This window comes from Dama dama, chromosome 5 (genome assembly GCF_033118175.1).
Source record: "Dama dama isolate Ldn47 chromosome 5, ASM3311817v1, whole genome shotgun sequence".
Taxonomy (NCBI): domain Eukaryota; kingdom Metazoa; phylum Chordata; class Mammalia; order Artiodactyla; family Cervidae; genus Dama; species Dama dama.
This window is the reverse complement of record NC_083685.1, coordinates 18,329,546-18,356,995: the sequence shown is the minus strand read 5'-3', so window position 1 is coordinate 18,356,995 and position 27,450 is coordinate 18,329,546. Positions and strand designations below refer to the sequence as shown.

At 41.0% G+C, this 27,450-nt stretch overlaps 2 protein-coding genes across 5 annotated transcripts in view; one reads left to right on the top strand and one right to left on the bottom strand.

Annotated features, from left to right (window-relative positions):
• On the top strand, positions 1-26,905 carry TCTN1 (tectonic family member 1). 2 transcript variants are annotated; one of them, XM_061141920.1, is made up of 15 exons: positions 3-259; positions 3,521-3,641; positions 9,004-9,134; positions 10,241-10,386; positions 11,967-12,054; positions 13,601-13,710; positions 15,165-15,185; positions 19,372-19,515; positions 20,054-20,179; positions 20,577-20,662; positions 21,171-21,311; positions 23,008-23,170; positions 25,231-25,356; positions 25,799-25,943; positions 26,814-26,905. In XM_061141920.1, the coding sequence occupies exons 1-14, from the start codon at positions 40-42 to the stop codon at positions 25,940-25,942; spliced, it is 1,767 nt and encodes a 588-aa protein (XP_060997903.1). In that variant the 5' UTR covers positions 3-39; the 3' UTR covers position 25,943; positions 26,814-26,905. The 2 variants fall into 2 exon arrangements, with proteins under 2 accessions (XP_060997904.1, XP_060997903.1); XM_061141921.1 differs by lacking the exons at positions 25,231-25,356; positions 26,814-26,905 and having other exon boundaries at positions 1-259; positions 25,799-26,317.
• HVCN1 (hydrogen voltage gated channel 1) overlaps positions 26,876-27,450 on the bottom strand; it is a 30,990-nt gene continuing 30,415 nt past the window's right edge. For all 3 annotated transcript variants that reach the window (XM_061141924.1, XM_061141922.1, XM_061141923.1), the window contains one exon: positions 26,876-27,256. In XM_061141924.1, the coding sequence (XP_060997907.1) occupies positions 27,191-27,256 (66 nt within the window). In that variant the 3' untranslated portion in view covers positions 26,876-27,190. The remainder of the gene's footprint in view (positions 27,257-27,450) is intronic.

Genomic DNA, 27,450 nt, shown 5'->3' with positions numbered 1-27,450 from the left:
GGTCGCCCAGTCACACAAGCCTCGGCTTGAGGCTGAGCAATGGGGCCGCGGGCCCTTCCGCGGCTCCTGCTCGTTCTTCTAGACTGCTGGGCCTCCGTAAGCGCCCAGGCCGGGACAACCCTGGTGGTAACGACGGAGGGCCTCAACTCCACCAAACCAGTCCCGACGACTCTCCGACCTGTTTTATCTTCTAAGACCCCTGAGATCCCCAGGGCTTCCAGGCCCTTCTCCGGCCCCAGACCCGCCCCGGTCACGGACGGTGGGTAACCAAGTACCAATTCCTGGGGATCTACAGTGGTTCAACCTGCGGGGGGTGGTAACCCGGGTAAGGATGTAATAATAACGATAGTTAACGTTTATTGACCACTTAAAGTGTGCAGTCATTGCTAAGTGTTTCGTAGGTATTAATTCTCTCAACAGCCCTTAGAGGTAGATGTTATCCCTGTCATACAGATGAGAAAACCGAAGCTCAGATAGCCAAGTGAGACAATATAAAAATCTTTAGAAGTACTTGCAGTGGTCCTGGACAACACTAATGCCAAAGGTGTTAATGAATGAATACTTGTTTGCAGCTTTTCAGTTGAAATTGAAAGTTTCTAGGCAATTGTGGGAATTAAGTGCATAGGATACGTTGGGCTTTTCAATTATGAAAAAGAGACGCAGAAAATCTAGTTTACAGAAAATGACTAGGTCAAGTCCTCCTGTGTTGAGTTGAAGGTAGGGAGTTATGGGGTGAGGGGTTATGCCCACTTCTTAAGATTCATCTTTAAGGGTAATTAGCATATTTCTCAGAAAATGATCTAATCCTTGAGTTACACAGCTAGTGACTTTTGTAATCTGATTTAACATGGATGACTTCAGGGGATATCTGACTCCAAAATTGAGTGCTAACTTTTGTGAATATGCATTTTTCTGGAGTGAAGGTTCATAGCAGTGAGTAGTTTGACAAATGGGTTTGTGATCTCAAAAAAGAAAAAATCCCTTTTAAGTCCTCTGTAACCCAGTAGATATGCAGTGTTTTTTTTTTTTTATCCCTTCTTAAGAAAGATCTTTCTTAATTGAGTCAGGCTCAGTATTAGTAAAAATAAAAGTCATCATTGGCTGACCTTCTGAACTCTAGGACTTAAGTTACTGAACCATTATTTCTCCTTTATAAATTGTGTAGTCTGTCAGAAAAAATACAGAGAAACATATTTGCTATTTTAATATAAAAACTTTGTTTTATATTGAAATAGTTGATTTAATTTAGCAGGGAAGTTAAGTGATAATTTGGGACAGAATATAGCAGAGTATTCAACATCTGAAATTCTCTTAAGATTTTTTGGGCTGAGTTGCCTTTTATCCATGTAAGTATTTCATTTGTTAATGCACTTTATCCCCAAATGAAGCTATTCTTGAACCATCATTAATAGGTCGTGTGTTCAGGGCTGTTTTTCCAGTATGGGAGGATGAATTTGCACTTTTCCTTTGTCTTTTTTTTTTTTTTTTTTCTTTTCCTTTGTCTTTTTAAAGGGCCTCTGGTTAGATCTGTGCAAGTAATGGTAATAAATGACAGCTGACATTTATTAACTGCTTCCTATGTAGCAAGCCCTGTGCTAAGGATTTCATCTGTGGTGTGTCTCATCTAATCCTCATAACAGTCTTATGATGTTAGGTTGTCACCATTTTTCTTTAACTTGTTGTTTTGGCTGCAGTTCGCAGCATGTAGGAACTTAGAACCCATGCCTCCTGCATTGGAAGGTAGAGTCTTAACCGCTGGACTACCAGGGAAGTCCCTGGGTTATTGCCATTTTTTAGGTTCGTGAATTACTTGCCTCATTTTAGGTCACACCCTAGGTACAGTTTGTAGCAGGAGACTGACTCTGAGTGGAGAACTAGACCACCCTTTGCAGAGTGGGTTACAGGTCCAAGAGAAGGACGATAACTTTGATCTTGAATCTGAGCTCTTTTCATTAGTACCCTGTAGCTGTGAAGAGGCTTGGAAGAGCAGCGGAGTGCTACTCAGACCCTGCGAGTACTCAGCAGATACTTGGTGGCTGATTAAGTACACTCATCTTGGATAGAGACCCTTTTTTCTTTCCTAAGTATAGTTATTAGATACTATTGCTTTGTCCCTAGTAGTCTTACAGCTACTAGGGTTCTATAAGGGTTTTAAGTTTTGTAAAACAAATCAAGATTAATTTCAAACACGTAAGGCAGGGTGTCTCAACACTGTTTATTTTTTACATTAGTGTACATGAGAGGTATTATAATTTTCTAAGGACACAAGGGAGTCCTTGGCTAGAGAGAAACATGTAAACTCTAGGGGGGGAACTTTTGTGTCTCTAAGAATGGATTGTGTATTCACTGACCAAAATTTCCTCTTCTCCTGACATTCATCTTCCCAGAGTTTATTATTGTCCCTTTTTTGAGGTATATATTTTCTAAAGTTGTTTTTTTTTTTTGCCACACCTTGCAGACTGTGGAGTCTTGAGTTCCCTGAGCCGGGATTGAGCACTTGTGTGCTAATCACTGGACTGCCAGGGAATTCCTTCTAAAGCTCATTTTTATTATAAAATAATTCATAAATGCTAATAAGAATGTTGTGCAGATTGTCCACCAGCATTTGCTTGAGATTCCTTTTTAAAATTTATTTTTTGCATGAAATCCTTTTTCAAAAAAAGGAAACAACGTTACAGGTAAGGTTGAAGCACTGATCTTATTCCCTCCTTTCAGCAATAATTAAACTACCATGAGTTCAGTGTTTATCATTCTCATGCTCTGCTGTTTAAGTTTCCCCTCACCTCCACACCTCCCTGTTTGACAGCCTGAAATAAGGAATTAAAAATCCAGATGGTCATCATTATTAAAAATTAAAACTTGATAAGTGGAGCTTCCTACCTCTTCCCATGTTTTTACTCTCTGAATTACCAAAGATATTTCTAGAACCCCAAGTACAAGGAACGTGAGCCAGCTGGATTCTTGGCCAATAGCCTGTGAACATGGACTCAGCGTCAAAGCTGCAGGTGACATCTGAGGAGAGGAACAAAATTGAGAACTTTGATTCTTAGTAGCCTTAAGTGGGCCCTTCCTCTGAATTGGAATCTCCAGAGGAGCTTAGAAATCTGCAATATTAAACCGATGGTTCTTAGGTCAGGCAAGTGATTTACCATGTTGATTCTTTTTTTTTTTTTTCCGTGTTGATTCTTAAACCTATTTTAATTATCAGCATCACCTGGAAAGTGTTTGAAAAGCCCAGGTGTCTGGGTTTCACAGTTAGCTTACCAAATCAGAGTCTTTGTAGGGAGAGTGCAAACAGAACTTTCCAAGCGAGTCAGATGATTGGCCAATTTGGGAAAACCTCGGATGGAGGAGTGCTCAAACTGACTCATTTCACTTCACAGACTTCCCCCAAAGTGCAGTAGGAAGAATAAAACGGACCTTTGTTTGAGATGGATTTTTGGTACTTTGCAGTGGCAGGGGGCAGTCACTACCTGTAGATTGTGACGCTCTGCGCCCCACGTGTCTCTCGTTTCTGCAGTTGCTGCTCTGTGTGTCTGTGACTTGTCTCCAGCGCAGTGTGATGTCAACTGCTGTTGTGATCCTGATTGCAGCTCCGTGGATTTCAGTGTCTTTTCTGCCTGCTCAATTCCAGTTGTCACGTAAGTTTGTAACACGAAGTTTTGATAGAATTGGACCAAGATTATAAAATTTAGGGACAGAAAGTGAAAACACCCCCAGGCTGAGAAAACCCAAATCAACCCAGGCTGATTTCCTGAATTCTGCATCATTCAGAAGCCATACTGTCGAAATCAATATATTGAAGAGTTATTGCTGTTCAGTTGCTAAGTCGTGTCCAGCTCTTTATTGACTGAGCCACCAGGGAAGCCCTCGTGTCTAACTCTTTTGTGACCCCGTGGACTATAGCCCGCCAGGCTCCTCTCTATGGGATTTCCCAGGCAAGAATACTGGAGTGGGTTGCCATTTCCTTCTCCAGGGATCAAACTCCTGCATCGGCAGATGGGTTCTTTGCCACTGAGCCACCTGGGAAGCCTCTGTAGAACAGTATCTATCCCTTATTTGCATCCAGCCAGATGATAGTGCAGGCAAAAGAGAAGTGAGAGTGTACTTTTCACAAAGGTTATAATGAAATCTCTGTGTTCAGAGATTGAATTACGTTTCACTTTGATTTGTAAACAAATAAGGTGTCACATTTTTGTATCTGTGAATTAGTCTCATGTATAGCCTAGGGTGAAGAGTGTAGTTTAATTTTACAGCTTTTGTTGTAGACATTATTTTCTAACGAAAATTAGAAAAGAAAGCTTTGTTTATACCTTTCTAGTAGATGAATCTACCAGGAATTCTCACAGTTCACATTGTGTAGGAGAATAAAGGAAAATGACATTCCCAGTCGATTGCAAGATAAACAGTTTCTTCTGAGTTACCTGGTTCTCGTAATTCTGATTTCAAAGCTTTTTGATAAAATAATAGCACTTAGAAGAAGTTAATTTATTCAGGATGGGACCAATTTATTATTCAGAGATAGCCAATTTAAATTCAGTCTTGTACGAAGTTTTAGCAGTTGAAATTTGATAGGTTGAATGCTTTTTGGAAGTGTGTTTTTCCCATGAGAAACTATTTTATTGACCAATGGGAAATCCAGTCTACTTCCGATGTTGTTAAAATGCCTGGAGCATGGGGTGTTGTAGTCAGATTATTTTTCTGGCTACCTGAACTACACTGTGGTTCAGTCTTTGTTGAAAATCATTCTATTTTCCTGCATTAGTAAGTTCCGGGAGCTTGAGAGTGAGATATCTGTTCTGATTTGTGATCATAATTTAGAATGTAGTTCTTTAAAAAAAAAAAATAGCCAATACCGTAATTTTAGATATAGACTATTTAGAATGGGGGTCAGCCAACTTTTTCTGTAAAAGGCCACATAATAAACACTTGAAGCTCTGCAGGCTGTGTGGGCTCTGTTGCAGCTTTTCAACTCTGCTATTGTTGAACAAAAGCAGGCATGTAATGAATGGGCGTGACTACATTTCAGTAAAACTTATTTACAAGATTAGGTGTGGTTTGTGGCACCGTGGTTTAGAAATTAGAAGTGAATTCGTAGTGCCCTCAGGAAAGTTCTTCAGGGTTTTTTTGTTAGTTTTGCTTGTGACCTTCTAAGTATGAAGTGTAGAAATAGTGAAAACTAACAATCCTAGTTAATTGGGTGTTCTTGTTATGTAGATTCCAGTTCATAGAAGATTTATTTATATATACTGAACTGTCATAAACTAGTCTTACCTTTCAAAAAATTATAAATTTATCATTAAGATGAGTGGATTAGTGTCTTTTCCCCCTCATTAGATGTAAGCTTCTTGAGAGTAAGAATTATCTCTTTTATATATCATTTATTCCTAGTGCCTAGGATAGCTCCTACCATGTAGTCGGCCTTCATTAAAAATGAGTTGAATGGATGAATGAATTTCTCTGCTCTACCCTTAACTGACCCTTGAGTATCCCTTTGACTTTCTCTACCGTCGTTCTTTCAGGCTGAAACCCATGTCAGAAACCTAGAGGCTCCCCTGACTTGTGCCTCTTCCTTGCCTTCTCATGGCTAAGCTGTCTTTTACAGTTCACCATGCCTTTGTTGAGCACCTCTCGTGTGCCAGTACCAGGGATTTAAACACAAGTGAGACATGGTCCTGTCTTCAGCGAGCTCACTGAGTAAGGGAGACAAATGAGTGGATGGCAGTTTCTGCACCAAACACTAGGAGAACTGAGGGGAGTGGCATCTAACCCAGACAGCTGGACTAGGGAGGTCTTTCTAGAAAGATAGCTGAGCTGAGTCCTGAAGGACAGGTGAAGTTGGTCAGCATGGAGTCAGGAAGGGCATTCCTGGCCGAAGGAGCCACATGGCAGATTCCTGGGGCTGAAGGAGTATAGCCTGTTGCCTTAACTGCAGGTAGCTCAGCATGGCTGAGGAAGGGTGGAGCCAGAGGAGTGTGGGGAAGGGCAGGGGTCAAGTCCTGAGGGGCCTTGTGTGTATGCTGAGGGGTTTGGATTTTTCCTGGCTTCTTCAGGAGGCTGGGGAGTGAGGGGATCAGATTCCCAATTTAATAAATTCTGCTGCAGCATGGACAGTGGATCCCAGGGACCAGGCCTGGTGGCGGGGAACCAAGAAGGAAGCTATTGCAGATGAGGATTAATAAGTGCCCCTCTCTCACCCAGAAGGCTGTGACAGTGGACTAGAGAGAAATGTACAGATGTGCTGCTGATTCACTGCACAGAATTAGAGAGCTGCTGACTGGAAGGGGTGGGGTCAAGAGTCCCATTCTGCTGAATCTTCCTCCATGATTGCCCTCATGTCTGTCCGTTCCTACTCCCTTCCTCCTCATAAGCTCACGGCTCATCTTGTCACTCCCTTTCTAAAGATCCTTCAAAAACTCTCATTACCTATAGAATCCATAACCTGAATTCCCATCCACCCCAGCCTCTCTCACATCTTATTTCCTGGCAACCCCATCTGGAATCCTTCGTCCAACGCAGCTTTGGTACTCTGTTTGCTAAACACCATCAGTACAGTACCCATCCTTGGCCAATGTCATTTTTGCACTTGGATTAGCCTCCCATTCCCTCTCTGTCTGACTCCTCCTCATCTTTTAAGGCCCAGTATGACTCGTAGATTTTCAGTGCTGGATCTTTTCTTATTTATGCTACTCATGGTTTTTCCAAAATACTCTTTATGCCCATGATAACAGCTCATTTTACCGTTAGAACTATACAGAGCATTTGGAAAAGAGGCCAGATACAAAATAAGTCAATCCCCCAGCAATACCCATCCCAGAAATATAGTGGAAATGGATTCTAATCATAACACCAATAGAAATGTAACATCATAGAATTAAACTTAACTATTCAGAATTTATGTGAAGAAAACTTCAAGATATAATGAGACATAAAACATTTGAATAAATGGAGAGAGATAATCTGTGTAGTGGGATGGGTAGAATCATTACTTACTTATACATTTCAATTTATTATAATGTAATTCCAGTCAGATGCGAGAGGGATATGTGTCAAAATGATTCTAAAATTCATCTGGAAGAATAAACAGATGAGAACAGCCAAGACATTATTGAATAAGAAAAGCAAACTACTAGGTTTAAAACATTTGTAACACTATAATAATGAATATAATGTGTATTAATTAATTATGGATAAGTAGATCATTGAAAGAGAATAGAAAGGCCAAAAGTCAGTTGTGTGTACTGATTTTACACCAGCCAGTTTTCTTAAAGTATTTTTTTCTACTTAAGTATTTAATGTAAATATGGTATTTATTGTAAACATGGTATTTCACATCTGTGGAGTAAAGGTTGGATCATTCAGTAAATGATGCCAGATGATTATTGAAAAACTAACATTAGATTCCTGCTTCATAATGTTACACTGAAGTAAATTACCAACAGGTAGAAGAGTGAAATGTTAAAAAAATTAATGAAACAAAAATATATGTGAATATTATTAATCTTGGGTTAGGGATATGTCTTTCTTCTTTTTGGCCTCACTATACAGCATGTGGGATCTTAGTTTCCCGACCAGGGATCGAATGCATGCCTCCTGCAGTGGAAGTGGGGAGTCTTAACTGCTAGACTGCCAGGGAAGTCCCGGGTAATGTCTTTTAAGATAAACCCAAAGGCAATCTATAAAAGAAAAGGTTGACAACTTCGTTATTTTAAAAAATCAGTTAATCATTACCTCAATTAAAAGAGGAATGATCATAAAAAAACAAAACAAAACTTCTGTGTGGGAAAAAGACACTGTAAAACTGAAAGGTTAACAAACTGGGAAGAAATATTTCTACACTCAGAAGAGATTCTTAATATGGGTTCTTATGAGTCAAGAAGACAAACATTCTCATAAAAATTAATCAACTCATGAAGAAATACCAGTGAGCAATAACCATATGGAAAAATATTTAACCTCACTAGTAAAGGAGAAAATTCAAATTAAAACAATGAGATAACAGGCTTTTGCCCATGAAATTAGCAAATGGTAAAAACTGATAACATGCTGTCTCACCAACAAGTGTTGGTGAGGTTGCATCTTGCCTTTCTGGAAGGCAGTCTGGTAGTAAGTTTCAGAAGCCTCAAATTTTGTACCTACCTTTTGACCCAGCAATTCCATTTCAGGAGATATTGCCTAAGGAAATAACTGGAGACATTAATACAAATGTATGTACAAGGGTATCATTAAAGCATTATATATAATCAGGAGAAATTATAAACAGCCTAAGTCAATGGTAGAGGATTGGTTAAAAAAAATTGGGACTAGCTTAATAAATTGGTATACAGTGAAACCATATAATATAATAATACAAAAACATTTGATGATATGGGAACTATTGGGCACTCTATATTAAGTGGGAAAAGGCCTTAAAGTGGTATGTAATATGATCTCATTTTTGTTGTATCTCCCTAAACCATGTCTGTATCTATATCAAATTGATTAGGGTTTGTTATGTCTGGGATTGGTTGAAGACTTGACTGTAATTGCAGTTTCTAAGCCCCCAAACTTCCAGATGATGTTACTTTTTCTCATTTTCACATTCATTTATGAAGACAGCTTTATTCTAAAGACAAGGAATTTTGGATCCATTCTGGGTACTTATAAACAGTATGAAGTTCTGCAAAATTTTGTATAATTGAATATTCCATCAGAGTTTGCAAGGTTCATTTACATCAAAATCATTTCTCATCTGTATTCCATACTTGACAAGATTTCCTTAAAGGTTATTCTAGTTGTCTTAATATTTTCACTTTTAGAGGAGAAAGTTTAAAATGCCGAACATTTTAGCACTGAATAAACTAAATAAAAGTGGATTCAATTCTAACATCACACTTTCATAAATATCCTCCATGTAGTTGTTAACTTAGTACAGTGCAAGCATCTGACAGTTCTAAAATAATCTTGCTAAGATTGTGTGCTTGTGCCTTAAAACTTTGTCTTATTATTTTTTTTAATTTTCAGGGGTGATAGTCACTTTTGTAGTCAAAAAGCAGCTGTCTATTCATTGAATTTTACAGCAGACCCACCTCAGAGAGTATTTAAACTTGTCGACCAGATCAACCCATCTATTTTCTGTGTTCATATTACAAACTGTAAGTATTTGATATTGGTGTACTGTGTAAAACTCTGGGAAGTTTTTTCTTTTAAAAGTTGTTTTATGGAAAAATGTCACATCAAGTTAGATTTAAAACAGTTATTCTATGGTTTGGCTAGAGGTTATCCTGAGGCCATTCCACAGACAACTGCAAGTAACTATAAACCTGTGGCCATGCACATTTTCTTTAATTGTGCTTTTGTTGTTTTCTTTTGAATTCTCGTGCTTTATTTCTCATATTTTATTTCAAAGGTGTTTATAAAAGGTAGACATGCCTAAGAATCTAGATTTATTTGGGGGGGGTGTGTGTGCGTGTGCATTTCCTCTTGATTTAATGGTTGAGAGTCAGGTTCAGCTTTGGTTTCAATTTCCTTTTTTCTCTTTTATTTTTACTAAGGGTATTTGCATGAAAACAGGATCTTTATTTTTATCTGAGCATTTAGCTCAATTAGATGTCTAGTTCCAAAGTATAAAACATTATCAAGATCAGAGACACATTCATGGTTTTATCAATAAAACTATCATCTTTTCAGAATGTCTTTATATTTTGGTTTTGTCCCCTTGCACTTGAAAATTTAGGTGGATGCTCTATGGTTTGTAATCTGCAGTAATGGCTGGTCAATCACTGTAACAGGCCCAGTGAACATAACCAGCCTGTTCCCTCCTCCTCCCACCTCTCACGTACAGAGCATATTATCGTCCTGGGCTTCGGAGGTGGCTGTGTGAGAGTAGAAAAAGGATCTTTCATTCCCCTAGCCATCTGGAGAGAGTTGCCCCTGAGAGGTTTATACAGTTTATGAGTCCATGGACTGGAGAAAGAGATTGATTATTATTGGCTTCTGTTGTGCTGTTTACCCGCAGGCCTTAGAAAACTCTTGCTTCCACAGTAGAGAAAGAGGCCATGCCTGGGGAGTCTATTTAATAAGAATCAAGAAATCTTGGGGGAAGTGAATATTTAGAGACATTTTAATTTTTTCACAGCAGCCTTTCACAGTAGCCTTATTGCTACTAAAGACTGTTTCCTAAATACTATGTATACTGTATATGCTATACATATTATACTTTATATTGATTTAAAATATAAAATACTTTTTCTAAAAACAGATAAACCTGCATTATCCTTTATTAATCCAGAAGTGACTGATGAAAGCAGTTTTGATAAATTGATGAAAACACCTGATGGTTTTTCGCTAAATCCAGAATCAGATGTTTCAACCAGACTGGATGCTCCCCAAACTGCAAAATATGAGGTGAGCCAGGAACTTAAGTACACTCACCCTGTCATAAATATTTTGTCTTTATAAGTATGTTCCCAGTAAGCTAGCTTCCCTGAGACACAGAATTGATATTATAAACCAAACAACAGTGTTTGTGCCCATAGATCAAAAATGAAAATTAAAATTGAGTAGTTGAATTCTGACATAGAGTACTGAGGCATATATCCTCTGGTAAGCTTTCATTTGTCTCTGCAGAATTTTTTCTTCTCTACCTCAAAAGATGCAGCAAAGTGCTTGAGAGATGCTGGAAACAGAGTGGATGGGCTGGAGGCCGGTTCCTCTTCTCAGAGTTGTGTGTAGCTTTACAGACTTTGGGAAGATGTGTGGTATTTGTTATCCATTCCTTCATAAACCTTTAAATATGTTATGTGTTAACTTTGACTAAGTGTCATAATTTTTGGAAGCATCTTTTTAAAAGAGAAGTATAAAACAACCTATGCTAGTTCTAAAAGTTGAAGGTATAGAAGTACATAAGTAAAAATGGAAAGGTCCCCATCTCCAATTAAAACTAAAGCACACTGCAAGGAAATTCCCTGGTGGTCCAGTGGTTGGGTCTCCACGTTTCCACTGCAGATGGCCCAAGTTCAGTCCCTGGTAGGGGAAATAAGATCCTGTAAGCCATGTGGCTTGGCCAAAAAAAAAATAAACAGTGCACACTGAAAATCACTGTTAACAGATGGGTGTATATTCCTGGTTTTTTAATGCATCTACTAAAATACATGTATAATACTGTGCAGAAATGAAATTTCTAGTTATCCACATTGTGCTATAAATTTCCTTTTTTATTCATGATCAATTTTGTGCATCTTCCCATGTCACTATAGAAATGGCCATTTCTGGAGCATTTCCCACCTGCCAGGCACTGGGCAGATCTCTTCAGATCTCACTGTACACAATCCTGGGAAGGATGCTTAACTTTACGTGAAGTCCCCATTTAAGTGATGAGGAAAACATAGGTATAGGAAGGAGCTAGTGTTGGAGCTGCATTTTGCTGATACAGAGTATTCCTTCCAGGGATGTGTCATTATTTATTACTGAGCCATTCCACTATCTAATAGACATTTGTTTCAAGTTTTTCTATTATAAATAATCCACAATAAATGTTCTTATAGATTTTTTTTGTCTGATTAAATCCATAGGGTATGTTCCTATAAATGGATTAAATTGGTCAAAATGAATGGAAATTTAAAATAACAATACCAGCTTGCCCTCCAGAAAGACTGCAGGGGTTTATCCTCCCAGCTCTAGTGAAGGAGAAGGCTTGTTCCCTGCTTGCTGGCACCTGTGTCAGCCTCTTAGCTACCCTTCCAGTGGGATAGAAGTAGAATAGCCTAGAATAAAAAAGCCTGCAAATTCTGTAACATGCATACACAGAAACACACAGCCTTAAACGGAAAAGGGTGGGACAGCTAGATGTTTGCTCCCTGTGGGCAGGGACCACATCTGTTTTTTAATCATCCCTGCAGAGCTGCTTGTCACGTAGTAGCTGTGTAGTGAGTGTTGAACAGATGCCTTAGTAGCACCCTGACAGCTGTTGGTTGTTCTGTTTGCAGTATGGGGTTCATCTGCAGACTTCAGATTCATTTTTGAGATTTCCTTCTCCCCTTACATCATCTCTGTGCACTGATAATAACCCTGCAGGTAAGAGAGTGGGCGTTTTTCTTTTTCTCTGCAAACAGAGTTTGCTCTTAGTTTAAATTTATAACAATCATAATAAACAAACTTTGTAACTAGAAACAGAGTCTTAGAGTTGAAAAACACTTCAAAGGTTGTATAGTTCAACCCCTCCCCCTCACCCCTGCCCCGTGCCAAAATCTTTTCTGCCACCTGTGGTCACTGCTTGAGCATTTGTAGTGATGGGGAACTCACTACCTGCAACCAGCCCACTCAGTTGTTTAACTCTTGAGGTTGTTGGAAAGTTCTTTTGTCACTGGAGCGAAAGTTTGTCAATAGCTAACATTGATTGTGTGCTGGGTGTTGTGTTAAGCGCTTGCATGTGTTTTTCCCATTGATCCTCATGATGATCCTCTCAGGGAGGGTTATCTTCATTTTTTAGATGAGGAAACTGAGAAAATGAGTTCAGTTTCTTACTCAGGCAGTGGTGAGCAGGGATGCAACCCACGCAGCTGCCTCCCATGGGTCCTCCTCCTTCAGGAGCATCGTAGACTCTGTGGAGTAACCGCTCTTGGCAGCAGAAGGCAATAGGCCTGGCTCTCCCATCCTTAGCCAGCCTCACTATGCAGAAGCCCGCTAAGCTGTGGATGATAGCGTGTGGCCTAAGGAAGCAACACTTGCTACATGAAGGAAAATGTGTTCTGTTGAAGAGGCTTAACCTTGCTCACACAGTAGGAGCAGTGTAATTTAGAACCAAACTGAGATACCATTTCCACCTAATGGATCGTAAAGTGTAAAGAAATTTAATGCTGTGGAGAAGTAGGCACTTGTCTGTATCGCTGGTGGGACTGAAAATTGGTACAGCCTTGGTGAAGGGCACTTGGGCAACACACACCAAAATTGCAGACAGATATGCCCTTTAACTTAGCTGTTCTACTTCTAGAAGTTGGTCCTACAGAAACTCTGGCCCACATGCAAAATGATAGATTTCAGCATTTTTAGAGCAAAACTGGAGACAACTTCCATTAGTGGGAAACTGGTTGGATAGATTATGGTGTGTCTGTAATAGAATACGAGTTATCCGTAAAAAGAGGAGGAGGAACCTCTTGATACTGAGATAGACTGAACTCCAAGATACATTGCTCAGTGAAAAAGGCAAAGGGCAGAATATATGTTATGAGTTTGTTTCCAAAAGGGGAAAGAAATACTTAAAAAAAAAAGTGTGTGTGTATACACACACAGACACAGACACAGACACACACTTTCTGAAAATATCATAGGATATTTCCAGAAAGATACACAAGAAACTTCATGCAGACTCACTCTGGGGAAGGGGACTAGTGGTTGCTGGGGGCTAGGGGTTGGAGGGAGACAACTCCTCAAATCTTTTTCTGAATTTTGAATCATGTGACTGTATTACATATTTGAAAAATAATTTTTTATACCCTATCTGAAGCATATTGTATATATGTCATAACTTTGCAGTTTTACTTAGATTACAATTTCTTAGTTAGAAATTTTTCTTCTTTTTAATTGTTTTTTCCTTTTCCCTTGGGAATATTATGATTTCCAGCATTTCTGGTTAACCAAGCTGTTAAGTGCACCAGGAGGATAAATTTGGAACGGTGTGAAGAAATGGAAACCCTGAGCATGGCTTATTACAGCAGCCCTAAAATTTTGAGGGTAAGAATTATTTTGAGGTAAAACTTGATTCATTGGGTTTATTTTCTGTTCTTCGTACCCTTTTAAAATATGACAAGTAGAGAATCATTTCAGTACGTGATTGACACTCAGAATTTTTCTTCTCCAGTTCTTTGGTGTACTGATACCAAAGATACTGAAAGAATCACTTAAAATTTTATTTTTATATAGTTAACTCATAATTTGCTTTCATTTTTTTCTTTTTTGCATTCATTCATTTTGATGGTAACCACTAATGTCTGTCTCCTGAATTAAAAAAACCTTTATTAATAACCAAAACTTTCAGAATTATAAAAACATCTAATGTCTGTCACAGAAAGGATCACACTAGCACCAAAAAGTTATATTTCTGATTGGCAGATAAAATAAATACCCAGGAAAGGACAGGAAATAGGTTTGCTGGAGAAAGAGAAGCGGCCCTTTATTCCTGGTTGTGGTGACTGAAGCCTGAACTGAATAGATGAGTGAGGCCAGTGGCCCACTTGGTGGGTGGCATGGAGGGTTGCAGGGAAGAAGACATTTTTCAGTGATTAAAAATCATATGATTATTGTGAAAACCCCCATCCCCTTCTGATTTCCTTCTACTGAGAGGGGAGTGTGGTGATGGCGGTGGGGGATGGGGGTGTTCCATGGCATCTGTATTCATCAACTTCACTTTTCAGAATCAAGTTTAATCTTTTTCTCTTCCCACCCTTTCCCTCTTTCTTTCCTCGAAGTCAGCCATCTACGCCTGTGAATTCTTCCAGTTTATGTGACCCCTCACAGTTGTCCTGTAAACAGTCCCCCAGGCATGCAGGCACAATTCTCTTTCATCTCAGAGCCCCCACCCCCAGACATGTCTACTCAACCCCCTCCCCAAAAGCTCCCATTGGCCTAATAGGGCATCTTGCGGTTGGAGAAGTGGGATTGGGGGTGTAGGGACAGGAATGGAGGGCGGCAGAGCCCTTCAGGAAGAGAGCTCTGGCCATGCTGGGGGGTCAGGAGCTTGGTCTCCAGGGGGCTCGGGCTGGAGACAGGAAGACCAGGAGACTGTGGCGCCACCTGGGCAGGTGATGGTGGCCTTCCCATGAGGACAGGCACAGCACAAGTGACCAGAAGGAGGGGAGCTGTGTCTTCTCCACAGTGTTATGTCACTGATGACCATGTGAAAAATACTGAATAATTACACCGAAGCATGGAGGCTTCCTGGGACACCCTCTGCTGGGCTGTGTTATTGAGCTCCCAATCTGAAGGAAATGAATATAGAAGGAAAATGTGAAGTTACCTCTTTTATGATGACACAGATACAAAAATATATAGGTGGCAGACCTTGATTAAGGAAATTCTGTTTTTCTCTTTAATAAGAGGAATATGCCCTTTAATGCACCATCTGAAAAAGCAATAACAGTGCTTCTTTTTGTTGTACATAACAAAATTTGTTGTTCTTTTTTATTTAGGTGCCTGGTTCAGGAATAGAGGTAAGAATACTTAATGGACTTATTGTCTTACCTTAGAGCCCTTTGAAATAAATACACTTACAGCTGGAAGGGTACCTTACTGCAAGTAACAAAAACATTTGCCAAAAGCAAACAGAAATGAAATAGAGAAATTCCTTAGTAGACCATTCTTTTAAATTATCGCGAAAGGGTCAGACTTTCAAATTCCTTTATTTTTTGTAGTCCACACTTGTTCATGTTTAAATGGCCTAGGTGTCTTGACTGACAAGGGGTGTGATTGGCCTCTGTGCTTTCGGGGCATCCCTTGCTATCTTCTTGGCCTCTTGTCAGGAGGGCTGGCTAGCTCCGGATACTGTCTGTTCAGTGTAGAAGATAGAAATCTTGTGCCCAGTGAACATACACACCTGTGTAAGAGATGAGCACTGTCAGTATAGCTTCCAGGTTGAGTTGCAGGTAGGTTCTAGTCAAAGCCATGGCCCCAGCCCAGTGGCCCTGGAGAGTCGTGGTCTTGAGGCTGTGGTCTCTTTGCAGCTATGTCAGAGAGAAAAATGGTGGGGTTGTTCTTGTTCTTGGGGTTGTACCCTGCTCCTCCCTGTGAATTCCACAGTCCCCAAGGAGGCCAAGGCATTGACCTTGTCATCAGATCCCAGAGCCTGTGGAATTGGTTGGCTTTGGTTCAAAACTCAGCTTTGCTGTTGTTTTCTCATATGACACCTGCCTCAGTCTCCCAGTCGCAAGTGGGTGGATGGAAGGTGTCTGCCCTAGAGGCTTGACGTAAGGCTGGAGGGAGAGAATGCATGTGATGTGAGGCCCAGCTCTGGGTAAGGCATCTGTTGCTCAGGAAGCACTGCAGACCACGGTACCTGCTGTGACTGAGTTCATTATGTCTCTGGACACAGACATGTGAGGTAGACGTTTGGAAAGGGATAGTCGTCTGACCTTGGACTCCACACTACTGTGTGTGGCCCTGGATTTCCTCCTCTGTGAAGGCACTTTCAAACTTATTTTAGTTACCAACTGTGCTTCTTCAAGTGAAATCTTAAGCAGAGCCTACCTAGTATGTAATACGAATTGAATCCAAAGTCCCTGGTTGGAGCAGAGGTGGGGTCAGAAACCCTTTACCTGCCCAACTTCCCCATCTTTCTCCTTTCTGGTCACTTGTGAGGAACACTACAACTCCCAGGGACCCAGTTTGAGAGTCATATAATAGACTAGCTCTCAAATACCTCTGATCACTAAGAAAGTACTTTATTTTATTTTATTTTTTGATCACTAAGAAAGTACTTTAAAAAAATTATATTTTTAAATTTTTGGCTGTGCTGGGTCTTCCTTGCCTTACATGGGCTTTCTGTAGTTGCAGCAAGCAGGAACTACTCTCTAGTTGTGGTGCGGAGGGCTTCTCATTGCAGTGGCTTCTCATTGCGGCTCCTGGGCTCTAGAGCATGGGCCCAAGGGTTGCGGTGCATGGGCTTAGTTGCCCCATGGCATTTAGGATCTTCCTGGACCAGGGATTGAACCATGTCCCCTGTATTGGCAGGCAGAGTCTGCCAGGGAAGTCCTAAAGAGTGCATTTATTTTATACCATTCAAAGTTGGACTGTCCGTGGGGACAGCTGCCCTGTCCGCCATATAGTGTTTGTACTAAGGCATGCCTGGAAGGTATTGGGCCCTTCATGGGTTGGGTGTTAATTGAATGACTAAGGACTGGTTCAGTCAAGTAGGGAAGACCTATTGTGAGGAATATTGGGACTTGACTCAAAGGCACATACTGTGTGCCAAGTGCTGTTCTAAGTGCTCTGCGTGTCTGCAGTCCTTTAGTTGTCCCAGTGATCCTAGGAGGCAGGTCCTGTTGTTGGCACTCTCTGGCACATGGGTCACAGAGAGATGAATTGGTTTGCTCGAGGCTACACAGCGGGGGAGTACAGAGCTGGGATGAGAAGCCATGCTGTCTGGCTCCAGAGACCTTATTCTTAGTGATGACTGGACCAGCTCTACTGTGTGCCAAGCCCCAAGTTAGAAGTTTTGCACACATTCTGTCTCTGTATCTTGTGGCCACACAGCCAAGCCATGGCAGTCTAGGACTTCCAGCTCAGATCTGTGTGGCATCAAAACTCCGAAGGATGTCATCTAATATCAGGGATGTGTCTAAAAAAATTTTTTTTTCAAATGCAGCTTCCAAAGTCTCTTAGAGGATCAGGAATATAAAAGTTGGATCAAGTCTTCCCACTAATCGAAGCTCATTGTGATTGCTTGGAATTGTTGTCAGTATTTATTGAACCATCAACAAAAGATTGTCACGGCCCTGTAGTTTTGTTGTTAAGTGGGCTTTTGTTCTTTGCCAGTGGTTAGTTTGGGAATGGGATATGACTGAATAGGACATTCAGGAAACCAGAGCAGCCCTACCATTTTCATTCTTGTGACTGAATGCACGGTGATAGCCTAGCGCAGTTCTTGTCGCTTACATTCCTCCCTCAGTCTTTACAAAGCTAGTTTAAACTGAGCCCTTCACTTTCTGCCAGTCACACCCACATGCCTCGGGGATGGCTTCATCAGAGACTGGTATGGAAAGGTGTGCGCTTGTTTGGAACACAGTATATCATTGCTGAGTCAGGGCATTTCAGATAAAGGAATCTAGGGTTATCTTTTGATGACTTCCTTAAGAGCTAATTACTCTATAGCTAATTACCTGGTAGCGTGGAGCTCCTGTTAGGCAGAGGACTTTCTTTGTAGTGACTGGAGTTGCCAACCTGCAACTCTGTCTCATGACAGATCCTCTTTGCTTTTGAACAATATCATGTTCTTGCATTTGACTATCAAGGGACAGTTGCAGGTCTTCTTGGTCATGGGAACAGACACATAAGAACTACTTGTTTATCTATAAAATGACAGCTTAAATACTTAGTAATTTTGAATTAAAAACAGCATAGTACATGGTTGAGGACAAAGTTCAAAGCAATATAAACAAACGGATACAAGTTAGGTTCCTTCCTTAACTGTGGTTTCTAAGAGCAGATATTTAGAGCAAACATTAGACTTGTCTCATGGTACAAAGAGGCCAAAATATCTAGAGGGTCAAGCCATTGAAAGATTGCTTGGTGCTCTGTCACTCCACTGGCGATGGGCATAAGTGAAAAATATCCTTTAATAGCGTTGATCTAACCAAGATTTCTTGATTCTGCTTAAAAAATTTGTTTCTGTTTTTCTTCCTCATGATCCCACCACGAGTATGTATGTATATAAGGGTGTGTGTAAAAGCTGTGTATAAGTTGGGTCAAGCGTATATTCAGAGAGGTTGTGGGGGTTTAGGAGGATGGTTTCTGGGACCATATGAAGAATGTGCACGTGCATGTATACAGCAAGTGCATTTATCAGTAGGAGCTGTAGTTTGGAGGTGAGAGTGTATGTGTGCCTTTGATGGTATGATGGGAGGTGTGTGTGTGTGTTTGGGATATAATTCACTTACCATAAAACTTACTATTTTAAAGTGTACAATTCAATGGGTTTTGGTGTATTCGCAAGGTTATGCAGTTATCACCATTATCTAATTCCAGAACATTCTCACCACCCCAAAAAGAAACCCTGTGCTCATTAGCTATCACTTTTCATTCTACCCCAGCTTTCTCCCCCTGCCCCTGGCAACCACTGTATATACTTTGTGTCTCTGTGGATTTGGCTATTCTGGACATTTCATACAGATGAGATCACATAGTACGTGGTCCTTTGTGTCTGGCTTCTTTCACTTAGCACCGTGTTCTCAGGCTTCATCTATGTTGTTGCGTGTGTTAGTGCTTCATTCATTTTTAAGGATGATTCTTTTTATGGACGATATCCTTTTGTAGGGATAGACCACATTTTATTCATTCATCAGTTGATGGACATTTGGGTAATTTTCAGTTTGGGGCTATTATGAATGCTGCTCTGAACGTTTGTATATGTTTTTGTGTGAACATGTTTTCAGGGGTAATCACTTAACATTTTGGTTATATCCATCTCAGATATTTTCTGTGTGAATGTGTGCATGTATTTACATATAAATAAATATCTGTGTTTTTACAAGTGTGGAATTCTAGTGTGCATATTGTTCTATAGTGTGTGTTTCCCTCCTCGGCAGTGTACCTGTGGAAGTGAGTTTCACGTTTACACTGTTTTTACCCGTTAACTTCCTCTGTTCCAGTGTGTGTTCGGTAACCCAGGACTTGATTTTGCAGGTCCCTGTCACGGTTCAGTCCATCATCATCCGGTCTCTAAATAAAACACTAACCCGACTGGAAGACACAACAGTACTGAGGGTATCAAAGCCGGGTGTTGTTGAGGCGGGGCATATTGAAATCTGCACTAACGTCGTTCTTGAGGTAGGTGCCCAGTTTGGCTTTGAAAGTTCACTCTGTCTGTGGCCGGCTCAAGCTGGGTGTGGTCCTGAGGGGTAACTGGCCACCCTCTGGCCCATCCAATGGTATTGCTTTTCTTGTCTTGGCCTCCTGCTTGCCTTTATCCTGTCTCATCAGAGGTCACTTCTTTGTCCCTGAAGTAATCACCTGTGATTTTCTCCACAAACCTAGTAACTTATAAGAATACATCATAATTTGTTGTCACTGCTGTTGTTTTAACACATTTATCTGCAGAGATAGACTGCTTACATTCTGCCCAGGCCAGCTGACTTGTACCTTCTGTGATTGGGCACAGAAAGGCTCAGATGCCCCTGTCAGTGGGGGCTGATGCTGAGCTAATACCTCCCATAATCTGGTTGGACAGGAGAGACACGCTTCTCTCTCTGCATGAGAAGTGGGAAGGGATAGCCTCCTAGATGTATATTTTTTTAATGTGAGTTATTAATACAGCTACGGAAACATATTGGGAACAGATGTATCTGAAATATCCTTTTGTTTTTAGGTGACGTACAGCCTCACATATACAGATGCAGGTGAGGTAATAAAAGCCGATCTCTTTCTTCTTCTGGGAGCAGTGAGCAGTACAATGGTTCCACTCCAGCAAAAGTTTGAAATTTATTTTATTCAGGTAAGTTTGATAAGTTTTCATATGAGTATCAATAATTGCCAAGTATAAAGAAATCATGAATTAGTGAAAAAAAAAATCTCAAATTAGAAGTATTACTACAACCATTTTTTCGGAACAAAGGGCTCACATATAGCCTGTGGAAGCTTGTCACAAAATCCAGCCAGAGTCCTTGTGTCTTTTCCACTTGGGAATAAGCTTCTCCTCCCTGTGAGCTTGTTCTTATACAGCATGATGTACTCCTACACTCCGCAGATATATTTATAGTTCTGAGTAGGGGGAGAAATCCTTTCATTGGTTGGTAATCCCAGATTTCATTATGAAAACCATTTCATTTTCCCTTTGCCATTTCCTTATTAAAGTGAGAATTACTTGGGGGCATTTCTGCACTGTCTTTCAGCAAAACGCAAAGCCAGTTCCTCTCAGTGGAAACCCTGGTTATGTGGTGGGGCTCCCATTAGTTGCCGGATTCCAGCCTCAGAAGGGATATCCTTTTGGCTCTGTAGAGAAGCCTCATTTCCCTGTCCGCGCGTGTGGGCTGCGCTTCTGATCGCTGAGGGTCCTGAGGGCTGGAGAGACTGGCCTCGGCCAGAGCTGCCTTCGGGGGGCTTGGCCTGCACAGCCGGCAGGGGATGGGGTGGGACAGCATGGCCCAGGGACCGGCAGTGTCTTACAGGGAAAGCCTTCAGACAGAAGGGTTGACAGACGTTTAGAGGTCTTTGATTTTACACTTAAACTGAGACTGTTAAATTAGTGGTTTGAAAATGTGGAATTAATTTTGAAGGGCCAGTTTCTGAGAGTTTTTCTTCTGAGGCTCTCCTAATCAAGGAAAACAGTTACAACTATTTTCCCTTTTCCTGGGAAATAACTGTCAAAATCCCCAAGGCCTAGAGAAGGGATATTTGGATCTCACTCAAATCTCATGTCACACACGTGACACCATCTCCTAAGAATCTGCTGCTTCAGTACCGGGCAACTCCCTTAACCTGTGAATGTCTGGGATCATTCAGACCACGAATAGATATGGACAACTTACTCTTCTTCGTAGCACAACTGAGCAAGACTGCTTAGCAGTAGAGGGTATCCGGGCCCCAGTATTATTTGGTTACAACATGCAGTCTGGCTGTAAACTCAGGTAAGAGAGCAACTTGCTTCTGTTGGAGCCTATTTGCATTGATCAAAAAAACCAAAAACACTCTTATTCTTCCCATTGTTTTCCCTGTGTTCTCCCACTTTATATATATATATAAAATTTTTATTGGAGTATAGTTAATTTACAGTGTTGTGTTAGTTTGAGGTTTACAGCAAAGTGAGTCATTATACATATATCCCCTCTTTTTAATTTTCCCGTATAGGTCATTACAGAGTATTGATTAGAATTCCCTGTGCTATACAGTAGGTCCTTGTTAGTTATCTAGCCCTTCCCATTTTAATCGAACTTCTACATCAGCTGACAAGCTCATTAGCATATTATTAGTGGGTAGCAGCCATAGTAACAATAATTTATTCTACAATGATGTAGTTTCTGGTTTGCCAATTTTAATTCTCATAACCATAAACTGTTTGTCATGATTCAAAGGAAAATCATTAAAACTCTTTCTGCTTATCAGATATGGCAGAGTAAAAATATCAAGGCTTTGTATGTTTTATTTATCTTTTTATTGTCAAACATAATGTAAACTGTTGAACAGCTCTGTGGCTTGTTCTAAAGACAGCACTTACCACCTTCATTTTCCCTATCCCAGAGTTCCAGAGGCAATCACTTTCAACTCATGGTTGAGTTTTTGTCCCCAAATCTTTAAATAACCCATATATAATGCTGCTTCTTGATTTTTTTTGTTTTATGGCTTTTGTTTTTATTTTTTTATTCAGGTATAAAGTTGATTTATAGTGTTTCAGGTGCACAGCAAAGTTATTCAGTTATATTCTTTTCAGATTCTTTTCCATTATAGGTTATTATAGCATATTGAATGTAGTTCCCTTTGCTGTCCAGTAACTGATGCTTGTTTATTTTCTTATGACTTTATTTATTTGAGTTCCCACTATGGGAGATGAAGATTTGGCTCTTTCTTTTTTGGTCCCCTACCCCACAAGCCACTTGCTTCCCATCCTTATATCTACCCAGGGTATCTACATCATTATTTTGGTTAGACCAAAATTCACCATTTACATTATTCTGATCGTGTTAGACTAGGATTTCTGAAAGGAGGTTCTGTGGGATATATTTCCATAATGTCAGCAGGGGTAAGTCTGTGGTTTAATATGTTTGGGAAGCGCCAAATTAATGTTCAAAACATGATTCCTTACTAAGTAAGCACTTCTCAGACTCTTTAGTATGTCAGTGTACTTCAATGGGGACATGGGTATGTAATATTTCCCAAATGTTTGGCCATGGAACCCTTCTTGTACAGAGCTTCTCCATGGAATATAGTTTGGGAAACTTTGTTTTGGATTCATCTCCCTGGCTAACCAAAATTTCACAAAGTGAGAAACACTTTGTGAACACTTCAAATAATCCCCTTTTTGGAGAGTGAGAAAAGAAACTAGAGAGAATATGTGTAATGTTGAGGAATGTAAAAATAAAAACACTGCAGGTACAATATTCTATAATCAGAGATATGGGTACTAACACTGTATTAAAGTAAGGTATTTGGCCAATGTAACATAAAGATGGCTAATACCTTGAGACAGATGCCCTTGTTTCTTGTTTTAGTACTTTTTATGTGCTAGAGAAATGTCATAATTAAACATGACCTTGACATTTATTAAAAAAAAAAGAAACTGTAGGTTTGAACAGTCACCTCATTTGACCTCATTCTCCTTCCCAAAAGACTGACCAAAGCTCTCACGTGTCGGCTGGTAGCGCAGAAGATGAAGAGCCTGCTAAAGGGTCAGGGCTTTCCAGATTATGTGGCCTCTTTTGGAAATTCCCAGGCCCAGGATGTGCTGGACTGGGTGCCCGTCTATTTCATCACCCAGACATCCCATGTGAAGGTAAATGGGGAGAAGCTGAAGACCACTTTGCTAGTGGTCTCCAGCGTGCACCTGCCCCTCTCACTGTGGGGAGATGGAGGCGGGGGGCACCTGTTGAGGGGGTGGTTGGCTGTGGGTGGGAGTTTGGACTTTGTTGTCAGATGGGCCTGGATCTTGAATACTGATTTTGCCCGTAGTTAGCAGCGATTCAGCCAGCAATTTTACGGGTTTGAGCCTCTTTTTCGTCATAGCTGTATTACTGCCCTCAGGGCTTGTTGAGAGTTGAAATCAGGTAACATTTATGGTGCCTAGTGGTCACTCTATAAATGGGGACCACCACCAGTCACCATTCTGTTCCTTATTGGTGTTATGCAAGGCCTTCTCTAGGTATCATGATATGATAGGTGAAGTGTTAGGACTGTTTCAGTAAGACTTTGTCCCATCTGCAGAGCTGTCCCATCCATTGTTCCCTGGTCTATAAAAGCATTCCACCCATGAGAGCTTTCAATTCTAAAGTTCCCAGAAGAGTTTAATGGAAATTGACATCCTACAAATAGGTTCCAGATCACATGTGGTTCTTCTGCCCACCTTTATCTTTTGTCTCAGCAGTCAGAGTGTGGGCCGGCCCCTTCAGTGGAGGCGTGCTCTCCATCTTTATCCTTTAATTGCCCGGCTTTTTCTTGTCACCGTTTCTTCAGGCCTCTCATTATCTGCCTAGCACATTTATAGCATGGGGACAATGGGGTGAGGACTAGCTCACTAGCTCCGATCCCACCCTCCCCACTGAGTCCCCACCAGAGACCCGTGATTACTCAGTCCCTGCGGTTCAGCTAAGTCTTGGCTCAGCTTTGCCGCCTCAGTGAACCAGGCAGATTGCTTCCAGCTTCTTGCAGATTGGTTAAGATGCCCAGTTGTTACTTCTCCCTCAGAAGGGAAGACATAAGTTGTGGCGGGAGATGCAGCAGCATGGACACAAGCACTGCTGGGGTCTGTGCCAGTCGGGAGCTTAGAGGGCCCGGAGCGGGTTTCATCCCAGCCTTCTAGGCAGAGCCGACACGAGAGCATCTGCTGGGCTCAGTTGACACCAGCTGCGTGTTGCATCTTCTCCTAATGACAGGATATTCTCAAGGATTTTTGAGCCTGCAAATTTCTTAAGAGACAGTGCTAAGCCAAGGAATTCCACCCTTGCCTTTTTGGCCAGCACCAAATTTAGCAGGTATGCTAGCTTTGCATGCCCCAAAGAAATGTATTTTTAAAAGCCTTTCATTGTGGAAAAATTTCACACATACATACATAAAAAGTAGAATACTCCAGTGGAATTCCATCTCCCCATTGGGCAGCTTTAACATGATCACATTTGCCAACTGTAAAACAGGAAAGAGGTCTGGAAGGCCCCCTTCACCCATGTTCCCCGTAGGACTGAGCAAAGACAGACCCTAGGACAGAGGTCTTGGGCCCAGCTCCCGGTGTCCAGGCCTGAACTGGGCAGCTCCGTTGTGCCACCAGTGCCCTCCATTGAGAGTGAGAGTTAACTTCTTTGAAAACTTAAGACAGCGCCTGTGTACCCTGACGTAACATCTTAATTGCCAACCTATGAAATCAGATAAGCAAAGAGAAAGGACTTGAATTTCCTCTAAGTACATTTTAACATGATATGCAGTCAGGTTTAATTTCTGACTATTAATAATACTGTATTCCCTTTCCTCCTCCCCCCATGCCAACTCCTTTCCTAAAGAATCTCTGAGGTAGATGTAAATGGGTGGGTGCAGTTAGACCTGTCAGGGCCCTGGAGGGTCCATGGTTGGGGGTATAACTCCCAGGTAATGCTGGTCTCTTTAGAAACAGGAAGGGCTAGAAAAATTATGCTTTAGGTATTAAAATTTTTTTGGAGCATTGAGTACTTTTAAAACACATTGTACTTCTAAGCTGTTTTTATCTGAACTTCTAGAGTCTATTCATTCTCTTGTTCAGAACATTTTGTAATATGGGAAACATTTTATAATTAAAACTCTGAACTGCAGATTAAGTTTGACTTAAGGTTGTATAATACTCAAATTGATTAATGGCATATTATTGTACAGGATTCCTGCCAGCTCCCAGTGGCTCTGACGGTAGAAGTGAGATGGACTAAATACGGATCCTTATTGAACCCACAGGCTAAAATAGTCAATGTAACTGCAAATCTAATTTCATCTTCCTTTCCTGAGGTAGGCCTAATTTTAAAGGTTCAGGTTAAGACACAAGGCCAGACAAAACTCAGCTGTGATAGGTGAAATTTATTATTTTGTAAAAAATAATAATTAAAATTTAAACAATCTGGATTCTTAAAACAATTTAGCAGTCATCATTTGCTTAAAGGAAAAACCTCCACTGAACAAAGTGGTTTTGTTCACATTTGCATTCTTGTTTAGATTTGATCTTTTAAATCCTTGTCAGAATTGAGTTATGAATGACATCAGTGTGTGAGGGACAACCTGAGTGAAAACTGTCTCTCTTCTCTGAGTTAGTGACTGATGAGCCCTCACGTACCTATCAGATTCATGAACTGACAGCTATTGGGTGAGGAAGGGCATGGAAGCTGTCCCATCTTTGTTATCCTGATAACACACTGGAGGGCAAGGCTTGCATCACTCTGATTTTGTATTACAGACCAACTCAGGAAATGAAAGGACGATTCTTATTTCCACTGCGGTTACTTTTGTGGATGTGTCTGCACCTGCAGAGGCAGGCTTCAGAGCTCGGCCAACCATCAACGCCAGGCTGCCCTTTAATTTCTTCTTCCCATTTGTTTGATGTAAGTCGTTAAATAAGGAAACTACACCATATCTGCAAAATTCAGCACGTGTGGGGTCCATGGTCCCTCGGAGACATTCTACTTTATTATAACCCTTGAGATTGCCCCTAGACCAGCACACTTCCTCTCCACTCACTTCCCTCCTCTTGTCTCCCTTCGGGAATGTCATTCTACTTGGTCTGACATTAGAAGGGGGCATCATCTGGTCTTAGCCAGTTCCAGTACTCTCAACACATAAGTCGTATATGGAAACCAAGTTGCACCTTTGAGAAGACAAGAGGACAGACCCTCAAGTAGTGCAGGCGTTGAGGGTTTATCCAGTTTATTCATCCCCTGCTTTAAATGTTGAGTTATTTTTAAAATATTATTTTTAGTTCAGGTTTTCTTCCTTTTCAGGTCCTGCTGAAATGAGTACAAAAATAGCAAATTGTTTAAAATCATGCGAGTAGAGGACAAGGCCTCACAAGGGGATCTTCCCCCAAATGTCATGTTAATTACAGTAGAGTCTTGGGTCTAATTGCCACTTCTGTACCAGGCACCGGAGATAGCTTGCTCTCCAGTTAGTGGGCTGGTCTGGGATGCCACCAAGTGATTCCAAGCAGTTGAAGCTGGAAAGGATCTAGTAGGAGGGCCCGAGGGAAGGAGAGAGTTTATTTTATACATTAATTGTACAGTAACTGAGGAAAATGTTGTCAGGTGGCAGAACTAGGTGGAGCCAGCTAAAAGCTGGAGGATGCAGAGGAGGGGGCTGGGTACTTGAGAATGGCCTCCTTGGGGGAAATTGTGGTTAACTATTTAGAACAGCTTGGACATGTAAAAGACTTCTAGAATGCGCTGATAGCTAAGATAGCTTTCTTTTTTGTTTTTCAGAGTGCTCATATGAAAGGATGTACTGATCCCTCAATATACATGTGAAAAGTGAAAACTGTACATTTGATGAGATTAAATTTTATATACGGCTAGTAATTGTCCAGCTTGTTCATTTTCAAGCAAGAGTTAAGTGTTCAACATGAGAAAAATATAGTTTATGATACATTTGTTACACAGTGTGGGGTGGGAGATTCTCAGTCACACCAAGATAAGAAATAGAGCCTCTGAAAGGCTGTGTCCCCCAGAATCCGAGCCGCAGCAGTGAGACAAAGCCATCAAACCAAATCTCTCCCCGACATGGCCCCAGAGGGGCGGCTGTCTTCCTCGTCACAAGCCCATGAGGCAGGTCTTCCCTTTGGGCTGGAGAAGGTGTGCGTCTAGTTCACCTCCCCAAGAAGTCCATGCTGTCTCAATAGCTTGTTAAGTCTCTCAATTTCTTGTTCCTGTTATTACAAAAGCAGACAAATAACCGAATTTACCTTCTGAGCCTCACCAGGCATGTGGCAGTCATGTAGTGAGCCCCAGGCACATACTGGGCCACAGAGCTGAATGAAAACGACACTCCTCATGGAAATCACTCAGGGCCCAACAGTGACAGCAGTGAGGAGAGACACTAGGGGAGGGGGTTCCTGGTGAA

Coding starts and splice junctions, on each gene's coding strand:
- TCTN1 (XM_061141920.1), top strand. CDS start 40: ATGGGGCCGCGGGCCCTTCCGCGGCTCCTGCTCGTTCTTCTAGACTGC. Junction 3,642..9,003: donor TGCTCAATTCCAGTTGTCAC/GTAAGTTTGTAA, acceptor TTTAATTTTCAG/GGGTGATAGTCACTTTTGTA. Junction 12,055..13,600: donor CACTGATAATAACCCTGCAG/GTAAGAGAGTGG, acceptor TATGATTTCCAG/CATTTCTGGTTAACCAAGCT.